Source organism: Chelmon rostratus, chromosome 3 (assembly GCF_017976325.1).
Source record: "Chelmon rostratus isolate fCheRos1 chromosome 3, fCheRos1.pri, whole genome shotgun sequence".
NCBI lineage: Eukaryota > Metazoa > Chordata > Actinopteri > Chaetodontiformes > Chaetodontidae > Chelmon > Chelmon rostratus.
In genome coordinates, this window is record NC_055660.1 from 6,730,703 (window position 1) to 6,748,705 (window position 18,003).

Here is an 18,003-nt window from a genome sequence, read left to right on the forward strand (position 1 = left end):
GTGGTGTGCTATACACTGGGCGTATAGGCGGAATTTAAAATGTTAACAATGCGACTCTAACAGGAATTGTTGTTTTACTTTGTGTAGCTTGTAAGGGTCGTGTAACGTATTCACCACTTAGAATACAGAAGAAAGACAGTTAAGTATCTCCGGAAACCAAACAATCCAGTATTTCACACGAAGTCTATTTTATAGGCTACTAGCTAACGCCAAACGTTAGCTATGGAGGAGCGGAAGGAGGAGGGAGAAGCGGAGATCCAAGAGCACGGCCCCGAACACTGGTTCTCCAAGTGGGAACGGCAATGCTTAGCAGAGGCCGAACAGGGTGATTCACACGAGGAGGAGACGGAACAAAGCCAACAGAAACTGTGGCATCTCTTCCAGAACTCTGCTACCGCGGTAGCACAGCTTTACAAAGGTCTGTAGCAAAGAAATCGAAGTCGAAGTTAAACTAGCTATCTGTCCAAGTTAACGCCAATGAAAGCTAACCCTGCTAACCAACGCTATCGCTGGGCGGAGAGAGACACAAAGGGCACTGGCTAAGCTAACGGTGTTAGCCATTCGCAGCTATTCCACCATAGCATTGTTAGTGGTATTTGTTTCGGTGGTTGTGTTAGTTGACAATGACATGTTTAGTTTTAAAATTGTGCATGAAATCGATTATTCTGGGGGTTCTCGATTTCATGACCCTTTTCGAATGCTAGCTGGCGGAAGCTAACGTGAACAGCCGCTAACAGCCGGTCTCAGCGTCAGAATATGGGACAGCGGGGCTGAATCTGGCTCGCAGTGGCCTGAGTTGTCAGAAGTCCTCCAGGGCTAAACTGCTTGATAAGTGACCGAGCTACATGGCTCCCAGAACACCGGCTAACATAGCGTTGTGTGTTTTCACTTTCTACAGCACATTTCTTCTTCCTGTCAGGTCGCAACATGGCTTACAGTAAAATGTTTTTGTCCACTCGTTAACAGTTACCCAGCTCGTCAAAATGGCGATACACAGGGAGGAGTTTGCCGACTGAAAACAACTCGTTTCTTGACGGTCAAACGCTGTGATCGCTTAATGTCGCAGTGGTGTGGTGGCTTTTTCTAAGCCACAGGCACGTTTTATTCCAACATATAAACCAAGGGACTTTTGTTGATGAGTACATTTTTTTGTGACTACCCAGAACAAAATGGCGAAAGGATATGTAAAAGTAAATAAGTCCAAGTGATCTTTAAGTCCTGTGTATTTTGAACATTATACTGAAATTGCGTTGCTTGGGTTTATCTTGGGTTCCTTCAGCTTCTGCTATTTGCACACACTGAAACGGGAAATAAATGTGGCCCCCGTTTTAAATGGTGACATCATGGTGGTTACATTTGACCAGGCAGCCAGACAGACTCCCTTTAACTTAAAGCTTCCTTACTTTGCAACTACCTGTCAACTGCAGTCATTGTTCCTCCCTTTGTTTACTCCCCTGCTGTTCAGACTGTAACACGGCTGCATCTTCATAGCATTTTACACCAGTGAGTCATTAGTAGAGGAAACCATATGGACAGCCCCTGCAGCTTAGATGTAAGGATTTGCGGTCTTATTGAACTGAGGGGATGATTGGTAGCAGGGCAGTGCACAGGCCCTGAACCTTTGTACTTGGCAAACCCTAATCTTAGCTGGAGTTAAGCGTTTTCCCTCTTCACATCTCTGTTCTGTGTGTATATTATTTGTTGCTATTATTTTTTTCAACCCTGGAATGGATATCTTAAGGTTTTGAAAATACGTGCCTCCGATAACACAACCCAGCACGTATTTTTGTCTGTGGGTGTACATAGCTTCTAAGGCCTGAATGTTAAGAAGAGATTTGAGCTTGAGATAGGGAGTGTGTAGTTTATGCAGTAACAATGTCGCTGTAAAATTATTGTCACAATCTGATTAACATCTTTAATTTACAGATCGGGTATGTCAGCAGCAAGGTCTCTCTCTCTGGGTGCCCTTCCAGAATGCAGCCACAGCTGTCACTAACCTGTATAAAGGCAAGTAATAAGTGACTTTGGCTATTATCCATCTTATGGTTCCCTGTCTGTGTTGCTTGTGTTCAATATGCCTGTATGTAAATGAGATTGGTGCAAATGAACTTTGGTTGTGGTGTACAGATTTACTATAAACATTTGTCCTTTTTTGTCATCAGAGAGTATGGAGGCCCGCCAACGGAGCTATGACCTGGGCATTCACTTAGGCTACCAGCGCAGGAATAAGGATATGATTGCATGGGTAAAGAAACGCAGAAGAACTATCAGGCGCGAGGACCTCATCAGCTTTCTGTGTGGCAAAGTTCCACCACCACGGACAGCCCGTGCCCCGCCCAGAGTTGCCATGGTGTCTGCAAGCCGACCACCACCTTCAGAGACGGGAAGCTCTGTGGAGACCGACCTGCAGCCTTTCAGAGAGGCCATAGCACTGCATGGTAGGTCAAAGTGACATGTTCAGCAGCAAGCTGTTGTATTATAAGAATGAGACTCTAGTATTCATACTGTTTGTTGTGGCTTCATCTTTTCTCTTTTTCTTTCCAGGCCTTAGTGGTGCCATGGCGAGCATTTCTGTGCGTTCTGGTCCTCCTGGTTCCCCAACACACCCTGCCCAGTCCCTCAGTCGTCGTAGGAATGGCCTTCATGATGTGGACCTCAACACCTTCATCGCTGAGGAGATGGCGCTCCACTTGGATTCCACAGCCAATCGTAAACGAGGCCCTGCCCCTTGTAGTGATGTCATCACAGACTCACCTACTCATAAACGTAACAGGATGCTCTGAACCTTTCCTACACCACTAATCCCTCCTCTGTCCTCTCCTTGGTGGCCGACTGGACAGCTGATGAGGACTGATGCCTTGGCCAACCATTGATATCCTGCTCCTTTTCATCTTAGTTGCAATGCTACAAATAAAGGAACTCAACTATTACCAATCCAACATATTTCTCTCCCGTATTTCTATTTTTCTTTCTCTCCCTCCTTTTTTGTTTCATGCATCCTCTTCACAGTAGTATGTTTTTTCCTCTTTGTTTGGTTGCTCTCAGTAGATCTGATACCTAAGCTAACACATGTCCCACTTGAAATCCTGAAATTGCAGAATGTTGCGTTTAGACATGGTTTATTTGGCCGGGCCCCTTTGTGCTTCACATATGATAATCAGATGAACCGGGCTATTGCTTACTGTTTGCAGTTCTCTTCCCCTCATTCACAAGCACTTCCTCCTCTGGAGTGCTGGCCAAACAGACTGAACTGAAACCTTGACTCAAAACGCTTCTGCTGCTCTGTGTGTTCGTGTATCTGACAGCAGAACTGCCACTTACTGTGTTGTACTTGTCTTTGCCTTTGAGAAAGCTGCTACAGTATCTCTGGTCGTTGTGCAACTGTGTGTGTGTGTGTGTGTGCGCGTGCGTGCGTGCGTGTGTGTGTGCGCGTGCGTGCGTGCGTGTGTGTGTGTGCGTGTAGGGTTTTGTCAAATCCACCACCCACTTGAACGAATTATTCCCTGTTTTACTTAAATCCTTTTTTTTTTTCTTTAGTTGCTCTCTGCAGCCCAAACCAGGATTTTATCACAAAGCAGTTCAGTCAGTTTGCACCATAGACTACACGGACAACGCCTCCCACTGTCCAAAGATGAAGCCTAAATATCTATGATACGGGTGCTGCCATCTTGCACTGGTGACGTCATTTGGAGCCAGAATATGTGAAGTAGTCATCAGGGTGTGGAGCTGCAGTATTGAGGTCCCGCTCATTCACCTGCCCGACTCAAATGCTGGTCAGGGTTAGCTGTCAATCAATATGTCACACCCCTTTTTATAGCATCAAATAACAAAACCAAACTTAAAAGAAATATTTCACTTGAACATACATCAGTGTGATAAGAACTAAAATGAGAGAACCCATTTTGGGAGATTTTTATTTGAAGTGTTCTAAGTTTTTTTGTTTGGCCCATTTCCCATCCGCCAACATGGAAGGGGTAGGGTTTATGACCTATACTGCAACCAGACACCAGGGGGCAGCTGAGATATTTTGGTTTCACCTCTTGGGAACTGTCATGTCGTCCATCTTTATAGACAGTCAATGATGTGCGCATATAATGGTGACTACCGTTGCTGTCTAGTTAGCTGACACTTTGTAGTGGGGTTAGAAGAGATGGAAAAGCAAAGTATGTGCAACAAAGATTTCTGTGCCCAAGTACCCTTCTCCTGCATTGTTAATTGTTTTTTTCTAATCACAGTGTTACCCATAGGTAGTTTCAGGTGTATACATAATCCAAATATATTCTGTTTCCTTTTCAGCTGCGAAATGCATTTGACTGAGTGCTGGTTCTTCCATTTTCACATTGCACTAACAGTGTTTCAAACCCTATGGTGACATTCGGCCTATTGATAAGAGCATGAAGTGGTGAATTGTCATCACTTTGTCTCTTGTACTTCAGAAAGACTTCCGGGTTGTCTGTGAACTTGTAGGGGCTGTGATATTTTCTGTTAAGGCAACCCATGGACTGTAGGGCACGACAGCTCAGCAAGGCTTGGGGCACTTGTTTTGCTAATTCCATGCACTGCTTTGTGATACAATCTTGTGTAAAATGTGTAAATAACATGTAGGTGCTGTTATATGTGGTACATATTGTAAAAAGAAGTGCAAATCCATCGGGATGTCCTTGTACAATTCTGACATTAAAGAAAATACAAGCGTTTATCTAAGTTGTCTTGAGTTTTCTCCCAGTTGGATTTGACGTTTCAATGACTCTTTGCATCTCCTGCTTGACATGCTCTTATTTCAGTGCAGGATAATCTTTGCTCTCAAAAGTGATATACCTCGGGCCAGTCTCAAGAAAGGAAGGATAAAGAGTGCAATGATGTGGAAAAACCCAAGAGTTTCAACTATTTATTGCAGTGCCTGCTCAGTTAACAAATGCTTTGTTCTTCGTGAGATACTCAATCATTCCTCTCTTTCCTTTTAAAGAGCGTGATATTCAGGTATTCTGTCTTCAGTTGCCAAGGGCCAAAGACTAAAAGATCTACTGAAAGACTGTGATGGTTGTATATCTCATATGGTAACTACTACTGTATAACAGAGTTCTGCAAAAGCAGGTTTTCAAGCTACTGAGAAATTTTGAGACCACTTTACAGTTCAGCTTTGCCGACACATGGGGGCGACACAGACTACTTTCTCTTTTCTCAAAAAAAGCTTGTGTTGCCAAACACCTGAAATGCCTCATTAATTAATGGACAACGAAATACTGAACACGCAGACAATATTTTGATCTGCACTGTTCCATTTAAACAATTAGCTGTAAACTTGTTCTAGTTCTATCTGGAATTATGCTTCCAAAGAGGTGATTTTAAATGTTATTTACACAACAGGAGGCTTGTTTAATGTGAAACAAAAATATCAGAGGATCAAACGAACCACCAGGCAAGTAAGAGATACTCGGACACACAGATCATCATCACAAAATTATTCAAATTGTAGCATTTCAGGAGTCATTTGAGGTGACTCAGTGCATTAATGTGCAGTTGTAGTCACACTGATGAGTAATTAGAGGTAGTTATGTACTTCACCAAGGCAGTGACATCTTTTAACACTAAAGAATTAATGTGATTAGGACAGACATGGAGTGGCATGGATATCAGACAGTTTTGAAAGCTTATGACCTTTGCCAAGAAGGTTGTGTGTTCAGCCCTGTTTATGCGTCTGTTAGAGGGATGTGTCAAAAAGTACTTAACAGACTTCAATATAATTTGCATGAAATCAAGCTCATGAGCCCAGGAGGGACTTATTATTTTTTGCATAAGTTTAGCACTAAATCCATCTAACTCGAAGGGCTTGAAGCAAAATGACTTTCTTTTTCCACACCTATCTGTCCAAATAGGCCACAACCGTTTCCACCTACACAGCTATTCTCACACATTTCTTTTCTTTTTTTCCCCACTCCTACAAATTTCATCCAATCTTTACCAAATTTGGTGCACAAAGCCTACAGGATCATTCTGTAAGAAGTTATTCATTTGTTTTTTCAGATCACATACTATTTTCCTGTAACTTGTGGCTTGTGTTGCCAATGTTTTGTTTGTCCAAATTTAGAAGATGTCACTGTCTTCCTGCAAAATTTAATAGGCATTTCACGTTTATGGTGAACAATAGCAACACAATCATTTTCACTGGCCGTTATTTAGCAATCATGAGTCTGAGTTGAAATCTGCAAATGTCATCCTTTGATTTAGGAACTGTACAAAAGCCAGCTTGTGTCTCATTATGTGCACTTTGATCTGGAACCTGGTATGTTTTCTTAGTCTTAAAATAACAGGTTAAGAGTATTGTGCAGTCTTGCTGGTACATGCCATCTAAATTTTATGCTCTTTGATGGAAAGCAATTTTCTGAGGGTCTAGGGACTGTACAAACCAAGGCTCTCCCCAATATCTCAAATAATATGAATGAGCACTTGTTTAACCATCATTTACTGGTTAAAAGAGGCAAAACTTGAGACCTGAATGTCTTAAAGGAACAATAATACAGCCACCGATGTGCACAGTAGAGGCTGAAGATTGGGCTGAAAATTCAACCCTTCCTCCAACTAAAAGCAAAATTACAATACCCCTTCCGTTTTCTGACCCTTCGCCCCCAATTAACTTTCATACGGTGCCTACAGTAAGCCAGACATGTAGTTTCGCCTTGTACAGCAGAGGTCTTTGCAGGTATTTGGTTCCCTGCCTCTCTCTGATCTGACAGCCAGTTTGACCTCAGTGCCGGCACACACACAACAGCTCTTAAAAACTAAGCACTGCTGTCTATCTTCACTAAATCACCGCCAAAGAACCACCACACATACAGAGAGTCCTAAAGGAGGTGCCACAGCCTTTGATGTGCTAGAGGAAAAGCTACCAGTGCCACAGTACTTTTGGGTGAACTTTTTGGGCTCCCCCAAGAGAACACCACTGTTTGATCTCCTGACTCTGCCAGTCCATCACCACAAGACAAAGAACTGCACTGTCTCTCCGCCACATCCAGCGAGAATATCTGTTGTTTCTTTCCTCTGCTAACACTGCACGGCTGTTTTTGTTTCATCATGTATCTGAAGGCTCTAAAGGCTGCTATTTGATGGAACCATGGAAGAGGAGCAGAGCTGACCGCAAGCTGTTTCACACTTCAAAAGAGGCACTGTGCATGTGTGTGTGTGTGTGTGTGTGTGAGGGAGAGAGAGAGAGAGGGAGAGAGGGAGAAAGAGACATGACGAGAAGCAACAAGTGTCTGAATGTTCCAGAAAACCCCTCGAAGATGGCCATCTGGGCTGCGCTGGTATCAGTTCACACACGCACACTCATAAACACACATATATAGGTGTCTCCTAAGACACCGTCTGGTCTGAAAGAGAGAGTTGGTGGTGTGTTTTGTGAACCATTATGCACACATACAAACGTCCGTTCCGTCATAGCAATTGTGTGCCTGTGTGGGCTTGACCATTAGGGAGTCTTCAATGGCAGACAGCTGGCGATCAATGATGCACTAGTTATCCCTCGTGTGCATGCGCGGATGTGCGCTGGCGTACACGGCATTAACACAATGGGTAATGGTAATTGCTGCACCAGGTTGCGCTAATTGATAGAGGACAGCATGCGCATACACTCACATACACACAAACACATTAACACATTAGCACATGCACATAAACAGAAGCCAATCAGGCAGACTGAGAATGTGTCCCCAGAGAGATAGAGCAGCCGGAGAGCAGGGAGATGGAGAGGTGGTGGAGGAGACAGGGAAGGAGGAGAGGAGGAGGAAGAGAGGTTAAACACTCCCCAGAGACGGCTGCTAGTCAGGGCTCTTAGTTTTGTGCACATAGGCTACGGTAGGTGAGCAGTGCGTGGCGCGCATGAAAACACAAGGTCTGAGAGATTGTCTCCTATTTTTGGGTCTGCTATGTTTTTGTGAATGCTCCTCCTCTTCAAAAGGAGCCACCCCCTCCCTCCCCCCCTCCTTTTCTCTCGAACATAAACATGCTTGCACACACACACTCACTCACACACACACACACACACACACACCAGATCTTCAGAGCTCCCTGCGCACCAGCATGTCCCTGTCTTCCACAAATGCCATGAAAAAAAAACCCACAAGCTGATCACCATAGCAACACGTTATATATCTTCCAGCAATATTTATCCAACCCAGAGAGGAGGGGTTGTGGTGGTGTTGGAGGGTGGATGGAGAGGGGAGGCAGAGGTGGTGGTGGTGATGGTGGTGTGTGCGTGCGTGTGTGTGTGTGTATGTGTGAGGGGGGGTCGTGATGCAACTCCTCTAAAAATCAAACGGTCATTATAGAAGAAGGGCTGCGGTTTGGGCATGTGGCCACAGGGTGGCAGCAGCGTCCAGCGCAGCAGGGCAGCAGCATCACCAGGCATCATCGCTTCAAGACCAGTGGCTTTCAGTCATGTGCCACACAAGAGCTCAAAGGCATCAAGTTGTCATTCCAACCAAATACTACACCAGCTTTTTCGCTTTTTATTCGGTGTGCTGATGAGTGAAGCTGGCCTTTGTGGTTTAAGACCTCTCCTGTGCATCTCCGTGGCACGTAAATGACAACCACTGGATGGAAAGGTCCAAAAAGATGAAGCAGTCACAGCGCATCCTCACGAGCAACACCTACCAGTGGGATGCTGGGCACGCACTAAAGGATGGAGAAAATTTCTGAAGAAGAGAAGAGAAAGGAAAATGAATGGTGGGGCAGAAAGAGAGCAGGGATGATTGCAAGGTCCCCCTCCTCCCCAAGCATAAGGATTAGATGTTGTGCTGCTGGCTGCAGATGGGTTTGGGCTTGATTCTGTATGCATGCGCACAGTGTGTAATGTGTGTGTGTGTGAGTGTGTTTGCTTGTGTGTGTGGGTTTATTTTTTGGGCTCAGGAAGCAGGTTAAGCAAGGGGGGGGGGAGAAGAAAAGGAGGGAGAGGGGAGTGAGGAGGAGGAGGAGGATGAGAGGAGGGAACAGGATGAAAGGATGTAGGTGAGTCTAGGAGGAGAGGAGGCCTAAATCCTCAGTGAGCTCCTAAGAGAGAGCAAGGAGAGACATGGAGAGACTAATGATGTGAGAAAAGGGGAAAATGTAGAAAGACAGAAGAAAACAGGAAGAGACTGACAGAGAGTGTGTGTGTGTGTGAGCGAGAGACATACAGTACAGACAGGAAGGGGAGGTAAAAAAGTGTAAGTGCAGTGCAAGTCTCCTTGCTCACAGGTTTATATAGAAAAACCCAACAGGACCTGACAAGAGTCTGATAGGATCAGCTCCTCTATGTGTTCACTCACTCATACACACCTACACACTTGCCCTCACACACACTCACAGTCCCACTTGCCCTCTCTTCAGCATCGCTCCATTTTTCCAATATTCTGTGCTTGAAGTGATATTTCGTTTTGGTGCATTTTAAATTTTTCAGCAGGCTTTACCTGGTGTGACTTTGTGAGCCATTAGACTTCGACAGTGCCCGACCTGTACAGTACCTCTGTGGGTCGATCGCTCAAATTCAGGCCCTCACTGGACTCTCTTCTCTATTAACTGGAAAAAGTGAGCCTGCGAAACAGAAAATGTTTTTTTCAGCCCAGTGGTTTTAACCATCACCTTGTTGTGCTTTTCTGTGGGAGGTCAAGGACATGAAGCTGTGTAGATGAGGCCAGTTGCTGGTGAGTACTTGTCTTTAGTGCTGAAACTATGACTCAATCAAAGAAAATGGACTAAATTCTGGGAAGTAATCTAACAAACAGGTAATATTTTCATATTTTGTACAAACATCTTCATGGACTCATAGCTGCACATTAAGCTTTGCTTTTTTTGTTTAGTTTGTGATGTTGTTAAAGTGAGAATAAAACTCAAACATTTGCCTTTTTTTTTAGACGATTTGCTGCTTCTCTCAGTTTTTTGTCATTGTCTTCTTCTAATCATTTTTGGCAGAGGGCATTTTTGGCCAAAACGGGATCGCCAACAGTAGAGAGATGACAGGAAATGTGGGAGGAGAGAGCTGGGGAACTGTCGGCGTTCTGCCTAATGGTCGGCGCCCCAACCCTCGACCGCCGGGACATGTCCTTTTATATCACTGTAAATTTAATGTCCTTGAGGTTTTTGACTGTTGGTCAAACAAGATGTGCCATTTGGAGACATCCTCTTTGGTTCTGGGAACTAACAACGGGCATTTTTCTGTTGTATATTTTATTGTTAAATTGATTAACTAGTTCATTAAAAAACAATCAAGTAATTGGTAATGTTAGTAATCTTTAAAGCTGCTATGTGAGAGGGGTTTCTTGTAGTCATAAAACTACAAACAATTATCATCTAACGCTGCAATTCCCCTCAGCCCTACAGAGGTTTTAGATTCTTTCACTCATTGTTTTAGTTTTACATCTCACAACTTCACTGTTTTCATTCATCTCATCCACCTCATTTCCAGCAGCTCTAAAAACCCACTGCACGCTACCTCCTCAGCAACAAACAACAAACAAAATTAGAGACCAACTGGTGAACACTGTGGAGTATTTAGCTGCTGAAGAGTCGAATATATCCCTCAGGAGTTGGGAGAGACCAAACCAGAGCTAGATAGAGATATTGGATTGAATATTGGACTGTCATCAGGGGGCCAGAACATAACTCCAAGCTAACGGTGTCACCATGCACCAACCACCTGTGTAATTTCATTGTGCTGTCCAACCACATCTGAAGGCTAAAGTGTTAAGCTGTTCTTAGCAGCCAGAATTCAAGACTGACAATCTTTCTTCAGTGCATGAGGTGGGACAGCGCCCCCAGTTCAGATGTCAGGAAGGTGTGTATGCTGCTCTGTTTCTGAGTCTGCCACAACTATAGAAGGTGTTAATTTGTCCGTGTTGTGTTTTTGGCTTGTTTTGCTGTCCCCAAGTGGCCAGAAAAAAAAAAAAAAAAATACAGCAGCAACCCTAGAACCTGCTGGCTGACATGAATGTTAGTGAGGCTGCCCAGCTGAGAAAGGAGGTCTTTTAAACCCATTTCAGATGAAGAGAGTTCCACAGAACGTTTCGAGCCGAAAGGGTCCAGTACATCTTATAGTATCTGAGAAGTACAAAAAAAATCCCCCAAATCCTTTTGGTGACTCAGGATGAGGAGGCAGATCTGTAACCTCGCTGTGCCCAGCAGGTACAGGGACACAACGTGAGATTACTGTCTGAAGGTGGGAGGATAATTTTCAGGAACTCCTAAACCTGCCACACATATAATTTGGGAGGCATAACTTGAAGATTGAAAAGGGTCCATTTCCTCAGTGGAGGTCAGTAAGAAAGCTTGTTAGTGGAAAGGGCATAATTTTCATTTCAGCTTTAGAGGAGAGATCTACTGGGAACTGCTCAAGTCACCACAATTATATCCTTCACCGGCGAGAGCCCTGTGCTCTTAATGGGATACTATTCATGTGCGTAATATACTGCATATACTCTTTGTCTGGCACTTAACGCGACATACTGACCTGAACAGTGAACTGAGAAAGAGAGGCGAATGTTAACTGTAGCTCTGCCGAACACAGCAGTGGACATCTGCGAAAAAAAACCCAAATGTCTTTAATTTATCAGGAGACAACAGAAAACATTTATTCCGTGATGATTCATGGAAGAGTTCAACATTTTGGAGAACACTATTACAATGGTTGTTTTTACATTTCTGTCAAGTGCGGGTTAAACAAGCGAGATGCTAATTCATTAATGATAGATCTTGATCGCTGTATATATTTTTACTTTGGACAGAGGCTAACTGTTTCCCCGTGTGTCCAGTATTTTATTGCAGGTTGACATTAGCTAGCACCCAGAAACTGATGTTTGCTGTTGTTTGTTAGCGTTAGCATCTAAGTCACAACCAACAGCAGCTGCTGATACGTTAGCTAAAGGTTAGCTAGCTTATCACCTGTTATAAGTATCATCTATCTATCTATCTATCTATCTATCTATCTATCTATCTATCTATCTATCTATCTATCTATCTATCTATCTATCTATCCATCCATCCATCCATCCATCCATCCATCCATCCATCTGTTATCCATTGAAAATGTCTGTGTAATGAACTTCCTGTCTGCGGCTGTGTGAACGTCCATAATGTGTGAACCACCGGCTGCACAGTCTCCGTCTGTCTGTTTCTCTTTCTCTCATACATTTGAGGAGAGGTGAGATTGTCATGGACACTCTATAGAGTTAATTGAGGGGGATAAATGATTTATATGAAATATTAGGGATGACAAGTCTCCTTCCCTCCTTATAAAATTACACCTGTGGCAAGTGGAAGTTGCGGGGGAGGATGAGATTTATCCTGACATGCTGTTGTGCTTAAAGGATAAGTTATGAATTTTTCAAGGCTATCTTAACAAGACTCACATATATATGTAGAGCTACTGGTCACTGTAATCATTCATCCTCTCCTTGTTGGCTGTGAAGGGACTGTGACTCCAATGTAAGAGATATTCTGTGTCCCTGTTCTATGTAAAAAATATGTTGTGAAGTTTATCCAAAGCTGATGCGAGGCTTTCCCCAGACATCGTTTCCTTGCTGAGCCGTAATGGTGGAAACACATCGAGTGAAATTTGTACGAAAAAGGCTGCAACCTTAGAAGACATTTATGATGCTGAAGTTTACATTGCATTTTTACAATGAATGAGGACTGCGGATTCTGCCCCTCATCTCATGTATTAGTCACACTAGGTTGCAATCACATTTTCGGGGAGTGTGGACAGAAGGAATGATTACAGTTTCCTCAATGTTGAGTGGATTTCAGGAACATTTCCTTCGGTCTGGCAGACATGGATGGTGGTCTCCGTTTTCAAAAAGGGGACTGGAGTCCAGCTACTGAGCTTTCTCACTATGAAGGCTGATACAGTATAATGTCAAAAAGAACAAGGGCGTACAACAAATTTTTGTTCAGCAGCCTTCTGTGGTAAATCTCTCAGGTAAATATGAGAACCATCAGCTGATTGAAGAGGCATTTCTTCAGTTCCTACGTTATTCTGTGGAGGGCAGTAATATGTGAGCAGTGTGCAGAGAAGAGCTTGTGAAGCACCGTAAACTCAGCCTATTTTTACACCTGTGTACACCTGGGCTTGCTGGCAAAAATAATTCCATCCTATATCTTCTACTAAACACTTTTTCCTCAAGGCAAGGTGTGAGGGAGAAGGAAACGAGAACTGTGGTGCTAAGATCCGGCTGCACTTACAGCTTAGACTGAAGTATTACGCGCCAGCGGATGCTGAACAGTGCGTCACTTTAAATGTTGCTGCCGCAACGAATTGTGGGACAGCTTTATCATCTTTGCTTTCGTAAAGGATGCTCTAGTGTACCCTGTGCTAAAGGAGATAAGGAAGGAAGCACTGAGGCACCTTTCCTTAGCATTTAGAGGATTCGACCAGCTGTCATGGCTGCCACTCAGATACTTCTAGGTCATTTTACTCAGTTTGGAAGCTTCCTAAGCAAAAGAGACTGATCTGAATAGAGCCCTAAATAATCACTGCAGGAAGCAACCGTGACTGTCAGATTGTGGTGTTAGTTTCAAAAGTTTGAAAAATTGAGTGACGCAGACCCTCCTGTCCAAACATCTGAGGAGCTTTTTATCTCCTCCATGCTGTCCAAACACTCTTTTGCAGTACATGTTGGCCTTCAGCCTCCCTGGGAAAGCCTAAAAAGAAGACTACACTCAACTGTTGATCTTCAGACTCAGGAGGAACTAGGTTGAATCTGTTCTGACCACGGAGCAGTGGACCAACAGCTTTTCCTCACAGAGATAACAGAGCAATCGAGGGAATTTGATCATTTGTAAATGTGTTGTGAGGATTTAGAAATGTCTTATCCCTGTTTTCCCTGAGGTGTCCTGTCAGACGTGCTGCAGGCGTGTGAAGTGTCAGAGTCACTGCTATGAGCCTTCAGTCCTTTTACCCTCAGAGAGAGACAACAGTGTTCGTTCTCCTGCATCCAGTCCACCCTTAACCCAGGAACCCAACACGAGCATCTGCAAGAAGTTAGAGGAGGTTTCCAGGGGAGATCGCTCAGAGGAAGTCACATAGTAAGCTGTGACCAGGATCAATGTCTAGAAAGTGGGTGGGTGGATGCATGGAAAATTCATTTTACAGCAACATAATGAGGCTTTCACAATTATCTAACTCACACTTATCTACCCAGCTCACCCAAGTCAGACTTCTCAGATTTGCAATAATTCACATTTCTGTTCTATTTTTCCCAACTGTTTACATGTATTCAAGGGCCTTATATAAAATACTTGCATAGATACAGTAATTTCTTGGCTGAAAAGCTGTCAGATTAGCTCTAAAACAATGTCTGGACCCGTGCTCCTTCTGTTGTTGGTGGGAGTCCACCTTTAATTACTCAGCGGGGTTCATCTCAAATGGTAAAACAAAGGCTTTTGTGCTGCATTGCGGCTTGAATTACGAATTCAGAATACATGAGTGAGTATCACAATGCAGCATTATAGCGATAATCTCTTGATTCATGCTGTAGCTAACGTTTCTGACCTCAAAGCTCGTCCTCCTTTCAAAGACAGACCATTGAAAAAGGACAGCTGCTCCTTGACTTTCATGCTCTGATGAAAGTGATCCATAAAATAATGTACCTCTTTAATATAAGTGTACGTGACTTATCTGTAATTCATGCATTAATAAGTGCAAGACTCAGCTTGAATTAATGCATGAATAAATGCATGACATATGAACTCAGGAGGGTCCATGCTAATTAAGGAGTGTAACATGTTAACTTACTTGGCATATAAAAATCTAACTGCAGATCATTAACTAACATGTGTAACTGATACATTAATTAGCCTGTAGGGTCAATAATGAGTCCTCATCATTACCTCATGGTGGCTCAAATCAAAGTGAGGACATAAGTTACTCATTTTGTTGAGTTTTTAAGTCATCATATTTAACTCCAGTCTTATGTAAGTCTGACTTAACTGTCTACTAATTGTTACATATATGTACAGAATAAATGTTGGTGTTGAATGTTTCTGTAAACCACAGATATGCTGAAACAATTCTATGTTGCAACAATGCTGTGGTTAAGGTCTGGTTGGGTTTAGGAATGACAGCCACTTGGTTGTGGTTTGGAAAAGGTCATGTTTTAGCTCTGAGACCACAGTTCTTCCTCTCAGTCATCTCATATAAACTACTCTCTGGATCCACAGTTATGTGAAAAATATTTCAAAGATGTCCAAAGATTTCATTACGTATAAATGGTAATTAAATATTAATATGGCTGCAACTAACTAAATATTTTCATTATTGATAAATCCATTCTTGAAGTTAAAAATAGTGTATACATAGTATAAATAGTGTAAAAAAAAATACAATACTTTGTACCACTACTGTTTGCTACTTTTGATATTTTAATTATTATGTATATATTTTTTACTGTTTGCTACTTTTGATATTTTAATCATTATGTATATAACTTTTACTGCTTGCTATTTTGATATTTTATTCTGTATAGTTTGCTCTTTTTAGTCCTATTTCACAAATTTTCACTTTTTTCACTGTGTTATGCTTACAGTCATGGTACACTTTATTTTCTACACACTGCCATTTGCTGTAGATATTCTTTTTTGTGCAATTTTCTTTTTCATTACTACTGTTTACTATTTTGCTATTTTATTATTATGTATATAATCTTTTTACTGCTACTACTACTAGGGATTACTACTGATATTTTATTATGTATAGTTTGCTCTTTATAGTCTTATTTCAGAATTTTTCACTTATTTCACTGTGTGTAATGCTGCTGCTGCACTGCAATTTCCCAGCTTGGGATAAATAAAGTATACCTATCTATCTATCTATCTAAAATGAAAGAATATACAGAAAAATGGCCGTCATAATTTCCAAGAGTCTTCAAATTGCTTGTTTATTACATCCTCAGTCAAAAAAAGGTATGCTTCGGGCTGAGAGCTACTTAGAGGAAAGGGAAGGGAGGCCATAAAGTATAGAGATTTACATGGGATTTATTGACAATAACAAATTTATAGTTTTGTATTAGCTACAACCAAAAGACGAGCAAGTGAACTGGTCGTCTCTAACGTGGGTAGTCGTACATGTTTTAAAATCCAAAAGAATAAAAAAAAAAGTTTGAATAAAAGAACAAATAACTGTTACGAAGCTGATCACAATGACGTGACTCACGTGACCACCCATATTGTGCTCATTGTCTGCTCCATGCTTTTGTTTTGGGTGCAGCACCTATATTCACCCTCTGTCTGAAACGCTCCATTTTTGTGCCTGTCTCTTTAAGGCCCACCTCCTGAGGGCCCAGTCTGCTCTGATTGGACAGCTCTCACAGGCCTGAGCAGGCACCGCCCACATAAGCGCTGCTGTGTTTTTACAACGATGGCGTGCTGGGGGCAGCTCACTAGTTATGACGTGCGAACCTTACAGAAGTCCTGACGGCTCGTTTAAAGGAGCAGTTTCTGAATGCGGGCTGCGTGCAATTCACAGTGGATTGAGCGTTTTGATACTTTCACTGTATTTATATAGTACCTAGGCCTGCTTTATAATCAACAAATATCTGAAAATCTCACTTCAATATGGAACCTAAACATCAGTAACGTTCCTCCCTCACTATTTATGTCCTTTATCAGCCTTCTGAATAACAATAAATGTTACTGACAAGAAGTTTTGAAAGAAGTGTGTACAAAACTGCAGCTAAATTTGGCGAGTTTTGTTGGCGAGAAAAGAGTCCATGAATTTTAAAAGATCTGGTCAGCGAACACTTTCTGTGTCAAAGCAAAAATGATTCACAGTTTAGACCACATAGACTGTCGTGGTGCTAACTGTGTGAAGAGTGAACTCATTATTAGCAAAAAAAACCAAAACTGCAATTCCTGCTGAGTCATGAAGTTATTAGTGATAATGAGTTATGTACACTTATAATAAGTGCTACCAAAAAGCAGTTACACCTGCGCTGCAGTGTCTCAGTTGCAAGTTTTCTCTCCTTAGTCATGTTCCTGCTTGACAAAAATCTGCTTTCATGACAAAATGCTAAAAAAAAAAAGTGTGTGTGTTCTCACAGTGATATCCCCTAATGTTGCTTTCAGAGTGTGACAAGAGTGCGGTCCAGCTGTCAGCTTCAGTTAAAGCCTGAACTTCAGGCCAGTTGTATGCATGTGTGTGTGTGGAGGCATGAGGATGCTGATGCTGAGTCCACTGGGGCACAAACACTATTAGGCTTTTTTAAGAGCTGTCATATGCATGCAAACAACACACACACACACACACACAGATACACAGTGTGAGGACACTTTCTGCAGGTACAGAACACTCTTAAACCGTGTCTCCCTGCTGTAGATCTCTAAGATGGCAGTCATCACTGTCACTGACGTCAGCTGAGTGCCAGTCAGCTGATGACAGTGTTTCAGCTGCTGTTACAGGTATGTGACTGACTTCTCCGTGATGAAATGAAACCCGACAGATGAAAAAAGGAGGTGGTCAGCTGGAGAAACGAGGGGCCACTGACATCTCGTAGAAGTCAAATCTTTGTCCGTGCCATCACACCTCTCACAGTTCTAATTTGACGGCTGCCACCATTCACTATCCGTTTTATTTCCTACCTTCCTTTCATTCTCTCTCTGTTCGGCAGCTCCTCTGTCTCTTTCTTCTGCACTCTATATCTTTCTTTCTCTCTCCTCCTCCTCCTACGCGCGCCCCCTCACCTCTTTTCTCTCGCCGTTTGATCAGCGGAGCAGCATCTCAGCAGGAGTATTTAAGGAAAGAGAAGGCTCCCCTGCTTTATTCTGTCTTTCTTACCTCCTCTGTCTCTTACATCTCTCGGTGCTCTCGTTTGCTCCTCTCCCCTGTTTTCTTCACACTTTAATATTCTTTCTTCACTTCTCTTTCACACGCTTTCTTATCTTTTTCTTCCAAAAGTCGTCATGATGTAGGATTTAGCACAGTAACCACGATGCATGTATATGTGTGTGTGTCTTTATGTGCATGAACAGAGAGGGTACAGT

At 42.7% G+C, this 18,003-nt stretch overlaps 1 protein-coding gene across 1 annotated transcript; it reads left to right on the top strand.

Annotated features, from left to right (window-relative positions):
* The first annotated feature begins 10 nt into the window (after positions 1–10).
* On the top strand, positions 11–4,690 carry zgc:77849 (UPF0472 protein C16orf72 homolog). The gene is made up of 4 exons (XM_041934374.1): positions 11–418; positions 1,927–2,007; positions 2,163–2,438; positions 2,545–4,690. Exons 1-4 carry the CDS (start codon positions 223–225, stop codon positions 2,781–2,783), a joined length of 792 nt encoding a protein of 263 aa, XP_041790308.1. The 5' UTR covers positions 11–222; the 3' UTR covers positions 2,784–4,690.
* Positions 4,691–18,003: the final 13,313 nt, after the last annotated feature.

Bases quoted from the DNA above. Each gene is read 5' to 3' on its own strand.
- zgc:77849 (XM_041934374.1), top strand. From the start codon at position 223: ATGGAGGAGCGGAAGGAGGAGGGAGAAGCGGAGATCCAAGAGCACGGC. The intron at 2,008-2,162 runs GCAAGTAATAAG...TTTTGTCATCAG, and splicing joins TGTCACTAACCTGTATAAAG to AGAGTATGGAGGCCCGCCAA. The intron at 2,439-2,544 runs GTAGGTCAAAGT...TTTTCTTTCCAG, and splicing joins AGAGGCCATAGCACTGCATG to GCCTTAGTGGTGCCATGGCG.